The 15,654-nt window shown below is 38.0% G+C and overlaps 1 protein-coding gene across 15 annotated transcripts in view; it reads right to left on the reverse strand.

The window, feature by feature from the left end:
- HUWE1 (HECT, UBA and WWE domain containing 1, E3 ubiquitin protein ligase) overlaps window positions 1-15,654 on the reverse strand; it is a 150,042-nt gene that overhangs the window by 85,424 nt on the left and 48,964 nt on the right. For 12 of the 15 annotated variants that reach the window (XM_015568292.1, XM_015568280.1, XM_015568295.1 and 9 more), the window contains 13 exons: window positions 11,938-12,000; window positions 9,874-9,951; window positions 8,962-9,009; window positions 8,812-8,880; window positions 8,169-8,268; window positions 6,633-6,754; window positions 5,739-5,889; window positions 5,479-5,606; window positions 4,208-4,348; window positions 3,895-4,000; window positions 1,646-1,768; window positions 960-1,061; window positions 420-500 (listed from right to left, as the gene is read on the reverse strand). In XM_015568292.1, the coding sequence (XP_015423778.1) occupies window positions 420-500; window positions 960-1,061; window positions 1,646-1,768; window positions 3,895-4,000; window positions 4,208-4,348; window positions 5,479-5,606; window positions 5,739-5,889; window positions 6,633-6,754; window positions 8,169-8,268; window positions 8,812-8,880; window positions 8,962-9,009; window positions 9,874-9,951; window positions 11,938-12,000 (1,312 nt within the window). The remainder of the gene's footprint in view (window positions 1-419; window positions 501-959; window positions 1,062-1,645; window positions 1,769-3,894; window positions 4,001-4,207; window positions 4,349-5,478; window positions 5,607-5,738; window positions 5,890-6,632; window positions 6,755-8,168; window positions 8,269-8,811; window positions 8,881-8,961; window positions 9,010-9,873; window positions 9,952-11,937; window positions 12,001-15,654) is intronic. The other 3 variants (XM_015568335.1, XM_015568300.1, XM_015568320.1) reach the window with 2 other exon arrangements.

Raw genomic sequence — 15,654 nt, forward strand, 5'->3', positions numbered from 1 at the left:
ATCTAAAACTGCATTTTCTACAGTGAGAAACAATTTTCTGTACTATAGCTTAAAGGTATGACATTCAATTCTGAGGATGAAAACCATTCTGATTGGATTTTCCAGACCAAGGTTAGGGACTAACCACTGAATAATGACACACTTCTTATTACACTTGAAGTGTAAGTACAGCACAAAAAGCCAAATGTACAATACTACTACTTATTACAAATGACTCACAATACAGTGGTTATAGAAGGTATATTTAACATTTGAAAAATGGATATTTGAAACTGAATTCTGATCTTTCTATATTTCACCACTAACTAGAAAGACATATAATCACACATGTAGATAGTCAATTCTTGTTAGAATAGAAAACACAGAGAACTCTGCTAGGTTAGTGCAGCTTGGTATAACGAAACATCAACTCCACTTACCTAGGAGAAAAAGTGATGGGCCATAGTATTCTGCATTGCTGATGATGTGTTTCAGGGAGGTAGGCAGAGAACCATCCATCACTAAGAGAAAGGTGAATATTAAGGAGAATATGATCAGTCCAACAGTAGTTTAATGGTTGGGGATGATGGAGCAATACATTACATATAACACACTGTGGTAAACAAAGTTTGTGTTGATTCCAATCTATTGGCCTCTACGTCTTTCCTCCCCATATCATGTCATTTATTCCTTGTCCATGCAATAACCTTTTCACAGTAAGCAAAGAATAAAAGAACTCAGACAGAAAGTTGGAAGTGAGTACAGAGTCAAAAGCTGGGAAAGGAAAACATAGGTGATTATGAAAACTGCTAAACAACCCTTAGATTTGGGTAAAGTGACATGAAATTACTAAAAGCTATTCAAAATGGCATGGCCTTTCCCTAAGCCTGCCTTATAAAAGAGTAGCTTCAGAAACTATGAAAAGGACCAATCTTTGAGAAAATCAAACACCCTCCAAGAAGATATCTAGAATCAAATACCATGTCGTATGCCATCTGAGAAAGCTGGGTCTTGAATAGCCTTCTTGAGGAAATTCAACATGGATTTGAGAAGGGCTGCTCTTTGTGGAATACACTGAACTCCTGGCAAGGGAGAAAGAGGATTATACTGGGTTCACCATTAGATCCCAGTGAGCAGGCACATAAAACAAATTTTTAAGAGACCCTTATACACTATAGCAACACTAACAAACATTTGTGGTAATATCTCTGGATGTTGGAAAGCATACTTACCTAAGCTTTAAAACATTGGAAAAATAAATCACCATGGACTGCATAAAACTGATAAAGTGAAAAGCCCAAAGTAAAAAAGAAAAAGGGACAGAAGTAATACTTTCAATAATAAAGATTAAAAAGAAAAAAAAGTAAAAGAAAAATTATGAAATAAAAATATTAGCTCTCTGATCCCCACTTCCTGTTTTAGATATGTACCCTCCAACACAGTTGTTGTGATAAAATAACCTATATACGATCCTGAGAAAGCTATAAAATGCTATGAAATAAATGTTAATATAAGAAAACAAACATCAGAATGACAAAGTAACATTCATAGTCATAAGAAGCAAGCTTTCAAATATACCACTCAAGCTCCCCTCCCCCCCCAAATCACCCTTGTTTACAAGTAATCCAATCAGTGTGAAAGATTGTGTGTCTATGTGTCTCTGTACCTGGACGGGGACCAGGGCATATAGTAGTACTGCTGTTGGAACTTGATGTCCTTAATTCAACATCCAGACGGTTCTCTATAGAGGTGGATGATCCTGGACTATTTTCCATAGTCACATCTGCAACTAAGTAAAAGTTATAATAAAGAAACTAGTTAGAATAAAAGGTACCACCCAAAAGAAAGATCACCTGAGAAATGTTTTCCATTAACACGAGATGAATGATATCAAAATAGAGAAGATATTGAAATTCAACATGAAAATGAAACTTTCCACAAATAAATAGAAACGTATTTAACAACATTACTTATTCAAGACATGGAAATTAAAAATAATAATATAAAAAAAGTGCTTCAATATTCCTCAACAACAAAATTTGGAAGAAAAATAGTGGTGAGACATGCAATTTCATATACTACTGATGGATAATAGTAGATAGTAGGTAGAGCTTGTTGGAAGGGTAACTTAATGAATATAAAAAGCATTAATACTTATTGCTCAATACATACTTATATGAAAGACTGCCTATGATACACTGAATGAACAATGTTGAGTATGTTAATCATCTCATCTTCCCATTTAAAAAACAATATACTATGTAAACATGTACTTGATTATGCATAAAAAATCTGGAAAAAACTACACCCAAATAGTAGTTATGGAGAGTAGGAGCATTCATTTTTACTTTATAGACTTCAATAGAATAATTTTAATTAATAGAGTACAAAATACATTACTTCTTACAATTTATAATAAAATATAATAAAACTCCATTAGTGATAAACCAGTGTTTACATTTTGAAGTACTTCTTTCCAATCTTTTTTATACACATACAAACATACATACATGAGCCTACTTAAATAAAGGAAGCACAAACTCATGATTTTATAAACTGCTTTTCATTTAATAAAAACTTTTCTCTATGAGAATCCCCTGGGTTGGTTGCTAAAGACACAGATTTCCTGCTCTTCACTTGCAAACTTAATGAATTAAATGAGCACTTTAGATAGGGGTCTAAATCTTTATCAATCGCTTTAAATTATTTCTATGCTTTCTAAAGTTTGATAACCACTGATTTTAACTAACAGTGATTCTTTAAATAGTCTTCAATACCACACCATTTAAATGTGACATTTTAATCAAGACTCTGGGATCTCACCCATTAACTCAAATACCAGCTTGCCCAACAATAGACTAGAGATAGAAACTGGATAAAGGGGCTTCTAAGGGACGGAAATGCACATAGGTAATTATGTTCAGAAAAAAAGGAATGACAGTCTATGGACATTTAGTGTCAAGAATGACAGCATTACAAATTCTAATAACTGTACTATAAGCATAGTAACAGATACATATACTAACAACCTGGGGCATCAAGCTAAGATTAATTTAAATTATAAGAAAGCTAGTTTGGAAAAGTTTTTTATTTTTGGCACTATGATTATGAACTATGCATGTGGGTGCAGAGAGTGTTAAAAAAAAGGATACACATGATGTAGATAAAGAATATTTGGTCTTCTAGCTTTCTCATTTAATAATTTAAAAGTTGTTCCCTATCCAACTTTTTCATCACCTCTCCTTTCCCTTCTCAAAATAGCCAGTTTCAGAAAGTCCCGTTTTAGAGCCTACATTTCCCTTCTCTTTCCCAAACACATTTACACACCCTAGCCATTGTGGCTCAGTAGGTTGGAGTATTGTCCCGTGCACCAAAAGGTGGTGGGTTTAATTCCCAGTCAGGGCACATACCCAGGCTGCGAGTTCAATCCCTAATTAGGGTGCATGCGGGAGGCAACCGATCTATGTTTCTCTCTCTTCCTTCCTCTCTCTGGAATCAATAAAAACCAAACCAAACACACATACACTCCATAGGCAATACTACATATACAGCAGTGAACAAAACAGTACCCTGACATTATGGAGCTTACATTTTAGTGTGAATAGAAGATAATGAACCAATACTTAAGAAAACAGCTATTAAGTTTTGAAATAAACCGATTAACATCATAGAGTGACTATAAGGCTCTATAGCTGCCCTACCATATGCTTCACCTTCCATCTCTGTCCCCAACACCATGTGCCTCCCTTTTCTAATTATCCTCATGAAAACGTGCATTTCTGTAGAAAAAAATTTTTTTGTTGAAAATGTATATTCAACTCAATTGTGCACTTTTAAATTTATGATGAAGGGGATGGGGTTGGATGACAGCTAAATGTCAAACACAAAAATATTGACTTAGTAACTGTTAATTACCATCCATATCAGTTTCCATTTCTTCTCCTTCTTGTGTAGTACTGGGTCTCTGGATCTTTGGCTTGATCACAAAGGGACACTCTTTTCGGCACAAATCTACTTCATGCTATGATCAAGGGAGAAGTAGTAAGAAAATCCTACATATATACCAGGGATTAAAAATAATTATAATGAAAGAATATGGCATGATTACAAAATTGGTTTATAAAAACAGAAGAGGAATAAGATGGCTCTTTAGAGTTATGAGTGTAGTTTCTACACTCAGGTCTCACTGGGTATAAGTCTATGCAAAGTACTCCTTGTGTAACAATACCTCAAGTCTATAAATGAAGATTGAAAGTCCACTATGGGATTGAAAAGCTGCCATATCCAGGTTGGTGATGAGGTCAACCACTCTGACAGCTCTGGTGACAAATGTTATCTGATCCTGCTCATCCCCAAGAAACTTTATGACCTATCAGGGAGAGAGAAAAAGGCAAAACCAATCAAATGAAAAGCCACAAATAATGTGATCTTCTGTAACCATGCACTCTAGGGCCTCAGGGAGGCAGCATGCATGGTATAGGAGGAAAAAAACATGTGCTTGATTTTTGGTGCTTGCCCAATGATAGCTCTATCACTTCTGGGGCTCAAGCCCCTGGGGTAATGGGGACATAAATTATGTTTCAGGATCAAATAAAATATTCAGGAGAAAAAAGCTGATGCCCAAGTAAAACCAATTAATACAGTGGGGCCTTGACTTACGAGTTTAATTCGTTCCATGACGGAGCTTGTAACTCAAATTACTCATATGTCAAATCAAAAAGTGAACAAGTGAGACATATGATGCTGGGCTGATGTTGTGGCGTTCACTGTGATGTTCGCTGCGCAAACTAGCAGTGGGGTATCTGAAGCTGGCTCGTAACCCGATTTTTTTGAGCTTGCAACTCAAAGCAAAAAATCGTCCGAGAGACGGCTAGTATCTCAAAAAAACTCGTTGGTCGGGACACTCGTAAGTCAAGGCCCCACTGCAGATGTCCACCTGCTAGCTTAGGCCTGCTCTCCACCAGAAGCCAGGCTTGCTGCTCCTTAGTGCTGCCTCAGAGGCACGAGAGGCTCCTGCCACCTCTGCTGTGCTCAACAGCCACAAGCCTGGCTCCTGGCTGACCAGTGCTCCCTGTGGGAGTGCAGTGACCACCAAGGGGCAGGTCCTGCTTTGAGCATCTGCCCTCTGGTGGTCAGTGAACATCATAGTGACCTGTTGTTCTGCCGTTCAGTCAATTTGCATATTAGGGTTTTATTATATAGGATTCTTAAGTGTCATGCCTAAGGTCATAAGATGTGTCAATGCCTTGACTAGTCCTGGGGCCTACTATCACACCATCTGGACTATGACCAATTCTCAATAATGGAGATAGTTGCTCTTAAAAGTTAATGAGATAGCTAGAAGGCTAAACTATAAAAATTAAGTATAGCATTTTCTGATTAAACTTTCTTATACCATTTGTTCACATTGTGAACCATTTCAAACTTGCAATTCTACACACATTTTCGGCTGATTTCCCCAATATATATACATATATACATATATATAAAGTAGAGCACCTTCAATAAGGCTTCCATCATCCCACAGGAGACCAAGGCTTCACCACCAGCATCGTAACTGGCCAGATGATATAAAAAAGAGAAGAGAGCAGTGGCAAACTGGTGAGGGTACGGATCCATGGAAGGATCTACAAGGGAGGTTGGGAGAGGGAGAGAAAAAATACACTTAAATTGTTAACCTAGCAGGATGTTAAACAAAGGCAGACAAGCAAAGAGCAGGATTCCTCTTGTTCTCTAGGATAATAACCATCAAAATTTACCAATCATGGCCTGGATACAGTTCCGTACAAGTACAGGCAAAAATCCATGATAGGATGCAGTTCCCGTACAGTCAATAATACTGCTGAGTTTGGGTGTTCTCTCCAAGTGGACAATTGATGTTAATGTTCGTAAAGAAGCAGCTTTAATCTCCTATGAAAACAGAAGGTAAGCATGGTATATTTTATTATTTATTTTTAAATATGTTTTTTATTGATTTCAGAGAGGAAGGTAAAGGGAGAGACAGAAACATCAATGTTTAGAATCATTGATCGGCTGCCTCCTGCAGGTGCCCTTACTGAGAATCGAACTGTGACCTCCTGGTTTATAGGCCAACCCTCAATCACTGAGCGACACCGGCTGGCCAGGTATGTATTTTATTTTTTTTTTTATTTTTTTAAAAAATATATTTTATTGATTTTTTACAGAGAGGAAGGGAGAGAGATAGAGAGTTAGAAACATCGATGAGAGAGAGACATGGCTCAGCTGCCTTCTGCACATCTCCCACTGGGGATGTGCCCGCAACCCAGGTACATGCCCTTGACCGGAATCGAACCTGGGACCTTTCAGTCCGCAGGCCGACGCTCTATCCACTGAGCCAAACCGGTTTCGGCCAGGTATGTATTTTAAATAAGTAGATGACTAAAACAATTTGCTAATACCAGAAATTCTAAAATTTAGGTCATTCTACTAGCAATTACTTGGGAGAGATGGGACTCTGTTTCGAATAATACTGAAAATCCAGCATTTGTCAATTTTGCTGCTAAATAGCCAGAAAAAGAAGTAAACGGGAAAGGATTCTCTCTTGGGGTTCATTCTAAACCCCTGGGAAATACTAAAGGCAAATAAATACACACAAGCCTAAAATACACAGCAGAATGTTCATAAACACTTACCATAAGCTGCTTATCTGTTATCTGAAGGACATCTACCAATTCCTCTATCAACCCATTGTACAAGATACTGTTTGCTGACTCCTGCAAGGCATTGGAATACACTGCAAAAGGAGAAATAAATACTTTAGGCGAGAAGGCAGTGGTCAAGCCACTGCCCAATGAGAAACCTTTTGACACCTACTGGTTCTGGGTAAGGATTCCCTTCCAACCAGCAATGGTTGGCAGAACAACTGAATTCTAGAGAATCAAATCAAATATGATAAGCTCTAAATACCCACTTAACCAACAGATTCTCCAATTAATGATTTTGGTTGTCCTGACCAAAGATCTGGGGAATAGAAGTATAAAAAGAGAATGAAGAGTTTTTTATGATGTAAGACTTCCATTTTAGCATCATCATATGCTTCTGTTTTCACTGGAAGCAAAAGGCTGTAAAGAACAGAATTTATGCACTACTGCAGACTAAGCCAGAAACTTGCATGATCCTGGCATAAAACTTGAGAATTCATGTAATCCACTTTCAATGAATCCCCACACAGAGATAACACTGGACCAAGCTAGTAGGATTAAGCATGTTTCATTTCATTTTTTTAATTGAATTTATTGCGTGACATTGGTTAATAAAATTATATTGGTTTCAGGTATACAATTTTACACATCATCTTTATATTGTATTGTGTGTTTATCACCCAAGTCTCTTTCCATCACCATTTATCCCCCCCATACTTCTTTACCTATCCCCCTGTCTCCTTCCTTCTTGCAACTACCATAAGCACATTTAGTTTTCAATAAGCATTTCCTGAGTACCCACTAACACACCAGAAGTTATGGTAGGTATGAGTACAAAAAGAAGAGTAGGACTTTCACGTCGAAGAATGTATAGTTTAAAAGGATGGACAAGTAGTAACATAATAAAAGCTGACAATATTAACAGCAGATACCATTTTATACCTTCTACATGCCTCGCTTATATTAGGTGCTGTACATGCTTTTGTTTAACTCTCATATCAGCCTATAAAATAAGTACTATTCCAATTTAAATGAGGAAATAGAAACCAACAAGATAAACATGTGGCTAGTAATCTGCAGAGTCAGGATAAGAGCCCAGGACTGATTTGGAAACTAGTGTGCTTTCTACTATACCACCCTACAGTAAAATTAAAATGCAGAGTATTGACTACTTAACAAATACTTTCTGAATTATTTCAAAATTATACACCTGAAGGCCATAGAAGAGAAAGATGAAATGGCAAGAAGAGTGCCAGGGGAGATGACTACTCAAACACTCAAAAAAGATAAAAATCAACACTGAACCCATGTATCAATTATCATCCAATGCTCTTTCTGATCCAACAGTAAGGAGCTTAAGAATGATGAATATGGTGAACACTAGGAATGCTGGCAATTTTACAATTTAACTTACCACTGAGGTAACTATAATAAGCCTCACAGCAACAAAGACAGATGAAGTTCAAAGGAAATCAAGTCTACATTGCCTAACTGGGGCCTGTTAATTATACAGTGTTATTCTCTTACCTAATATAGATATTGCATGCAGCCTCGCTTGAACAGCTTGCAACCGCTTCCTGTGATTAGAAAAGCCATGGGCCAGTCGTATATGTGTAAATAACAGCATCTGTAGAGACAGAAGACCTAAATTAGGAAATCAATGGAAAAGGTGACTATACTTTCTAAGAGCTCACATACCTGTTGAGCTATTTGGTAAAATGATTTACTGTTGCTATTTGCTAAGGTGCCAAACAGAACAGTTCCACTCTGAGGACAGTTGAAATGGGAGCGAGAAAACAGAGGCACATAGAATCCTATTATCCCAACATAAGCCAACTGATAGCAACAAACTGGAGACATTTGGCAAGAGTTCTGATTGTTATTAATCAAATTAAGTATTTTATCACCATTACAGTGAGCAGAAAAAGGCAGCATAACTAAATGCGTTCTCCTTTGGTATCCAAAATGTTGTACTACCACCACTTAACTCTCATAGGAAACCTAGGAAGTGTTGAACTCATAAAAAATGAGGAAACTAAGGCTTACAGAAGCTAATTTGCCCATGGTCTGATTAAAATCTTTCTGCTACAGTGTCTCCTAGTCCAGCACATATCATTAACCTATATGAATAATATCCACACCCTTTAGATATTTTTAGGACATATCATACCTGCTTATCCTTAGGAATGCTGTACATTTTGGTAAGAGATTCCATGATTTCAGAAGGGCTTTCTGAAATCTACATTAGAAAAAAAATAGTTAGGAACAAAAAGTAAACCAAATGTTAAGAAAATAGTCAACAGTCAAAGATTCCTCGTACCTTGTCAAGTTGCTCTATGTGAATATAATGTAGTGTGTTACTAGTTGTCTGAAAAAAAAAAAAGATAGGAGAGTTGTTAGGGTCACTGTATACCTTAACTTCCCCTGCCATAAGACTGCAAGAGCTGTCTGAAAACCAAGCTGTCACCCTAGGGTGAAGCCTGAGTCCTCTTAAAAATCAAGATAACTTTAGAGTCTCCCCAAAATACCCATTTTATATACAGACTATTCTCAGGAAAGCTTCTTTGAAACCAGTAGCATGAAAATATAATATACATAACCAGACACATTTCATATTCTTCCTTGTCCCCTTATAATCTTCATTGTCTTAATCCTCACAGCCTCTGTATTCATAGCAAAAACTGAATCCATGAACATAGTTTCTCTTTAAATATGCATTAGAGCTGTTTTATAGGCGCCATTAATCTAGAAAGTTTATTTTTGTTATATATTGTAGGCAAAAGAAAAAAGATCTTATTCACTAGGCTACTTCTAAACCAAACTGAATTTTTGTATCTCCTCAAAGAATATGGAATGACCAGATAATTGAAGCAGAACCCTGGTGAGAAATATATAGATCTCTTGCAGGCTGGCTTAAGTAGAGAAAGTCGAGCCATCACTATCCAGATTATTACACTGCATGTTGGAACTGAGACTAAGAAAAATATACTAGGTATAGCAGCGCCCCATATAAGGAGCCCTGTTTTTGGCAGCTCCAACATAAGATCCAAATCTATCAGAGCTGGGCATACAATGAACACTTATTCTTGAGAAGCTATTAGGTATGTTTAGCTTGGGAAGGCAGCAATGTAGCTCAAAACCATTCCCTCATTTAACTGAGGAGTTCTAGAAAAGTCAACCCCAGTTACAGTAGATCATAGACTCTATCAGAACAAGTCTGATTGAGACTCACCCTTTTCTCGATTTTGACCTCGGCCCCAGGGTCTGCATAGAATTCAAAGTGTAGTGTAGTTGCACTGGGTGGGTATTTCTGTGTATAAAGCACATGAAAGAATCAGATACCATCTTCTCCCAAGTCTTCCCTCAGTCCTAGCCACTTTGTGCAACTTATTGTGGCAGCAGAATGAGCATTGCAGTCAACAGCTACAGTGCCTTCATTCTTTGTCTTAGCAGAGCTCAGACATCTTATAATATAGAATGAGGATGATGGAGCCTAGAGCTCCAAAAGTTTTCATATTTCTTACTAATAAGTCAATTTGGACTGTAACTATTCTCAAGAGGGAAAAGAGGGGCAAGCCTGCAAAGCAGTAATGAATAAGAGTCTAAGAAAGAAAACAAATACAAGGGTCTAGGCACCAGCTCAAGAATGGGAAAAAAAAATTCTTATGGAAACCTTATTGTGTATCATTGCCTATTGAAATATTTTATTTAAACTATGCCTCATGGGTATACCCTCACAATTCTTCATATACTCCCTTCCATATCACTCTATACCACTTCCCATGATATCCAACTGCTTTTCTACACAAGCAGATACCAAATCAATATAATTCAGACCCTGACGACAAATCGTCTAACTCTATAACAGCAACATGCAAAACAAAGTAAGACCACAACAGCATGCCAATTAAAACATATCCTTGAAAGAAACCAGTAACAATGGTTGCCTCTGGGGATGCATTATTATATACCTTTTTATACTCTTAGAATTTTTAACATGTTTTTGTATTACTTCCTTTTCAAGTACACATATTTTTCAAAGTCTCATAACATGCCAAATATCGATAAGTAGAAAGATGTGTGCCCTGGCCGGTGTGGCTCATTTGGTTGGGTGTCATCCTGTGCACTGAAAGGTTGCCAGTTTGAGTCCCAGTCAGGGCACATGCCCAGCAGCTGTGGGCTTCATCACTGGTAGGGGGCATAAAGGAGGCAGCCAATTGATGTTTGGTGCTCACACAGATGTGATTCTCTCTCTCTCCCCCTCCCTCCCCTCTCAAAACCAATAAAAAAACTTTAAAAACATGTGTGATTTCTTAACATAGGCTGGCACCAAAATGGGTAAGAAATATCATGCAAATCCCAGCAGAGTGTATCATACTGTTTTGCCCATGGTGTGAAGAACAAGCTTCTTATACATAAAAAGATTCAGGATTAACCAACTAAACTTCAAGATAGAAAATTAGAATTTCAAACTAAATAACCTGTAAGATTTATGTAGCTTTGATTCTTAAACAGACAACACTCACCTCCCATATTATCCAATATCCATCAACATAATGCACACTAAATAAAATATACCAGCTAAGATGGGAAAAGTAATTTGTTCTAATTTGTTTTCTGTGACCAGAAAAAAAAGTCCCTTTGCTTGCTAAAAGTCAATAAATTTCGTCACAACCATTTGTCCTATACATGATAAACTGATAAAAGTAGTACATCTTGCTGGAAAATATAGTTGCTTCTTGGCACAGAATTGTTATAACAAATCCAAGTGTGCCTTGTGGTTCCACAGTAACACATCAAAGCAGAGGAGAGATGACCTGTGCTCATAACCTAAACATGGATGAAAGGTATGAGCAGGACAGGGCATGAGGGGTGCACATGGAAAGCACACAGAACATGTTAAGTTCTTAACTCTAGTGGTAGAACTTTCCTTCAAACATTCTTAAATCATGCCAAACTGTCCAGAGTTCCCAACAGCTCCAGTGAGAGAATACAAGCAAATGCACTTTTTGGGATTTCCGTCAGTTTCAAATTGATTCACCCAATTCAGCTTTCTACTCAAGAGCTGGTTATGAACATATACTGTGTTTCTGAGGTTCTTCATCTACTACCAGCACATTGAGGGCGCAAGCATTTCTAGACGAGGTTTACTATGTCTCAATTGATCTTAGGTTCTTTAAAAGTCCTGATGTGAAGTGGCAACTTTATGTACCATATATTCATTGTAAAGTAAGGCTCAAATAGAAATCACACACGGCTCAGCCAAAAGACACCCACATCCCAAAGAGTAACTTACCATCATATGCAAGTCTCTGCAACATTCTGCAAGTCCGAAGCCATTCTCCTTTCCACCCCAGCTCTTGGAAAAAGAAAAAAAAAGACAATGTTTAAACAGTGTTTAAGGTAGCTTTGTGTATAAAACATTTAAGAATAAGTGGCTGCCTGGAACACAGTATAGAAAAGACACAACGTGCAAGTCAAGTGAAAAGAGGAAGCAAATAAAAGCAAGAACTTAAGACTAGAGACAAGATCATCTGCCTAAAGGTAATTTCTCCCACGAGATCAAGTTCACTGTTCTGCGAGGATGTTACTAGGGAGAACATGGGCAGATACTGCAAGCAATTGCATTCTACATGCTTGCTGTTATACCTGCTGACAGGTGAGTTTTGTCCCATCAGGCCTACAGTACTCATCCTGCTCACTTCCCTCACTAGGGTGGAATCACATGCTCTCTAGTTCCTCCATTTCTCACATGCGGGAAGTTGCAAAGGAGAAGTCTCTGTACTCATCACCGCTATTGTACTTCTGACACCACAAAGTCTAAAAACTCATTGATAATTACTAGTCCCTGAGGTAATTGGGGAGAATAGCTCAACTGTATACTAGTATTGGCTTCCATATCCAAAACCTAAGCCATATAATCCTTCTTACTAACCAGCCTGAATTCGTAACAGCATTTGAGCTAACAATTATTTTGGCCTAATTTGGAACTCTTCCAAGGCTGAATTGGACATCTGTTGAAAACATCCAAGAATAAATGCATTAATCCCTGCTTTCTGGGACAAAATATACAACTAAGATAAATAAACTGAACAGCTTGGGAAGAAAAGCTGGGGAGTGAAATGCTTTGGGAAATAAGGGCTTTTTATTCCTGGGAATCTGGAAGGCCAAGACGAAGCACATTCTCAGAAAAGATCTTAGAAGGTCCAAGTTCACACACCTCTGGCTGACCATCAGGCTCTGCACAAACCAGATATGAAGACTAAGGCAGAGTTGAATATACTGAGTATTTAGACTGAAGACACCAAAATACACACAGAACCTACCTGCAAATACTGGGAGGTTTTTTTTTGTTGTTGTTCTAAGAGTTTAAAGCAAATCACCCCCTAATCATTAAGCTAATAGAACAAAGACATCAATGACCACACAAAACAAAGAATTATGAAACTGGTTAAGAGAAGTATAAACAACAATAAGCTCTGGGGAGGGATGAGAATCTGACTTCTAAAGTAACGACATTATAATAGTCAAAAAAATAAATTATAGCAAATGGAGGAGTGACATAAGGGAGGTGGCTGATTAAGACGTCTCTTGCTCTCTACTGTCACCACAACAATTTGGGCATCCATCCAGACAAAAATGCCTTTGTGGCCCTAGTGGGTTTGGCTCAGTGGAGAGTGTCAGCTGGCGGACTAAAGGGTCCCAGGTTTGATTTCGGTCAAGAGCACATGCCCAGGTTGCAGACTCGATCCCCAGTAGAGGGCGTGTAGGAGGCAGCCTATCAATGATTCTCTCTCATCAGTGATGTTTCTAACTCTCTCTCCTTCTCCTTTCTTCTTTGAAATCCATAAATTTTTTTTTTAAATGCTTGGTGTAAACTGTGGAATCCAGCCCAATAAGCCAAAAGATCCATGGTAATAGGCATGTAGACTCTGGTACCAGCTATGGACACTGCAGTGGCCTGTGAACTGGCTGCAGCCACTCTCAGCAGTTTGAGAGCCTCAGGAGAACACTATCTCCAACAATTATCCATAGGTAATAAAAGTGAAAGGACAAAAGTATTAAAAATAATAAGAGCTAAAATAGTATGTTCATGAGTTCGCAATGTAAAAAGTATACTGTGAGACCAAAAACATAAGAGGGGAAGTGTAGCTATTTCTCTCTATCTCTCCCTCTCTCTCAAATTCATAAAAAATTTTGTGGCCGAAACCGGTTTGGCTCAGTGGATGGAGCGTCGGCCTGCGGACTGAAAGGTCCCAGGTTCGATTCCGGTCAAGGGCATGTACCTGGGTTGCAGGCACATCCCCAGTAGGAGATGTGCAGGAGGCAGCTGATCGATGTTTCTAACTCTCCATCTCTCTCCCTTCCTCTCTGTAAAAATTCAATAAAATATATATATATAAAAAAATTTTGTGACTAAATATGGACAAATATTGATGCATTATTCACTGTGGTAATAGAAATATAACAAAACTGAGATAACTGTATGATAGTATGACAGTATTTAAAAATATTCAAAATATTTAAAGTATTTAAAATACAAAAGATTGTATTAATTTTTTCTCTGATGGTATTAGCTTTGTTCCTGAAAAGAACTTGCCCACACCAAACAACATAAAAACATGTACTTATACTTTCTTTCAATGCTTATAGCTTCATGCTTTTAACATTCAACTTTTTAAATAGATCTTAATTATACTGTGATGAGGTAGGGTCTACCTTAATTACCTTGCAATAGGTAGCCAGTTGTTATAATAATTTAATAACTGGAGGCCCGGTACACAAAATTCGTGCACGGGGGGGGGGGGGGGGGGGCGTCCCTCAGTCCAGCCTGCACCCTCTCCAATCTGGGGCCCTTCAGGGCCTGCATGCTCTCCAATCTGGGACCCCTCAGGGGATGTCTGACTGCCGGTTTAGGCCTGATCCCTGTGGCTCCTAACTGATCATCTGCCTGCTTGCCTGATTGCTCCTAACTGGCCACCCTGTCAGCTTGATCACCCCTAACGACCTCTGCCTGCCAACCTGATCACCCCCTAACTGCTCCCCTGCCAGCCTGATTGACACCTAACCACTCTCCTGCTGGCATGATTGACACCTAACTGTTCCCTTACTGGCCCGATCACCCCCAACTGCCTTCCCGTGCTGGCCTGGTCCACCCCAACTGCCCTTCCCTGCCAGCCATCTTGTGACAATGTGGGGACAGCAATCTTGTGGTGGCCATCTTGTGACAACGGGGCGGCCATCTTGTGACATGAGGGTCAATTTGCATATTACCTCTTTATTATATAGGAATTCCCTTTTTCTGCTAATTTGATGTCATCTTTATTATAAATACAATTCTTATGTGTTGGATCTGTTCCTGGAAACCTGAAACTGGCCAATTCCACTGCTATTACCACACTATTTTAATTCATAGTTTTATAAAAAAGGTTTAACAATAGGAAAAGTAATTTCCCATTACATTTTCAATATTTTCTTGGCTACACCACAGACTTCCAGTGAAGAAACATGGAATTTGCCAAAAGCCATGAGAATAAAGGCTATTAACACTTGATGCTACATAGCAGGACAGGTCATTCAATCCAAGGACCTGAATTTGTAAGAGGGAATAAGCTTGAAGGGCTGTACCTCTTCACAACATTCCTTTTGTTTCTTCTGTTGTCACAATTAATTATTTTAGAATATTTCTACTATCATTACTGTCACAAGAAAATCACTTTCCATCTTGTGATCCAGTAAAAATCAAGCACCTACAATTAGAAAGTTGTGGTAACCTGCGATCCTTAAAAGAACATGTTCAAGCCAAACTTGACTCATGAAAGTCTGTGTTATTGTGACATTTATGACATATTACCATTATATTAAATAAAAAGAAGCTATTTTTAAAAAATTATGTAAAGTTAATATGGGAAAATTGATGTTTATATGGTAAGTAAATAAAGTAGGATTCAAACTTATATGCCTAATACCACATGCATTCAGCTATATAAAGAAATATGCATATTTCTGAAGG

This window comes from Myotis davidii, unplaced genomic scaffold, assembly GCF_000327345.1.
Source record: "Myotis davidii unplaced genomic scaffold, ASM32734v1 scaffold1773, whole genome shotgun sequence".
Lineage (NCBI taxonomy): Eukaryota > Metazoa > Chordata > Mammalia > Chiroptera > Vespertilionidae > Myotis > Myotis davidii.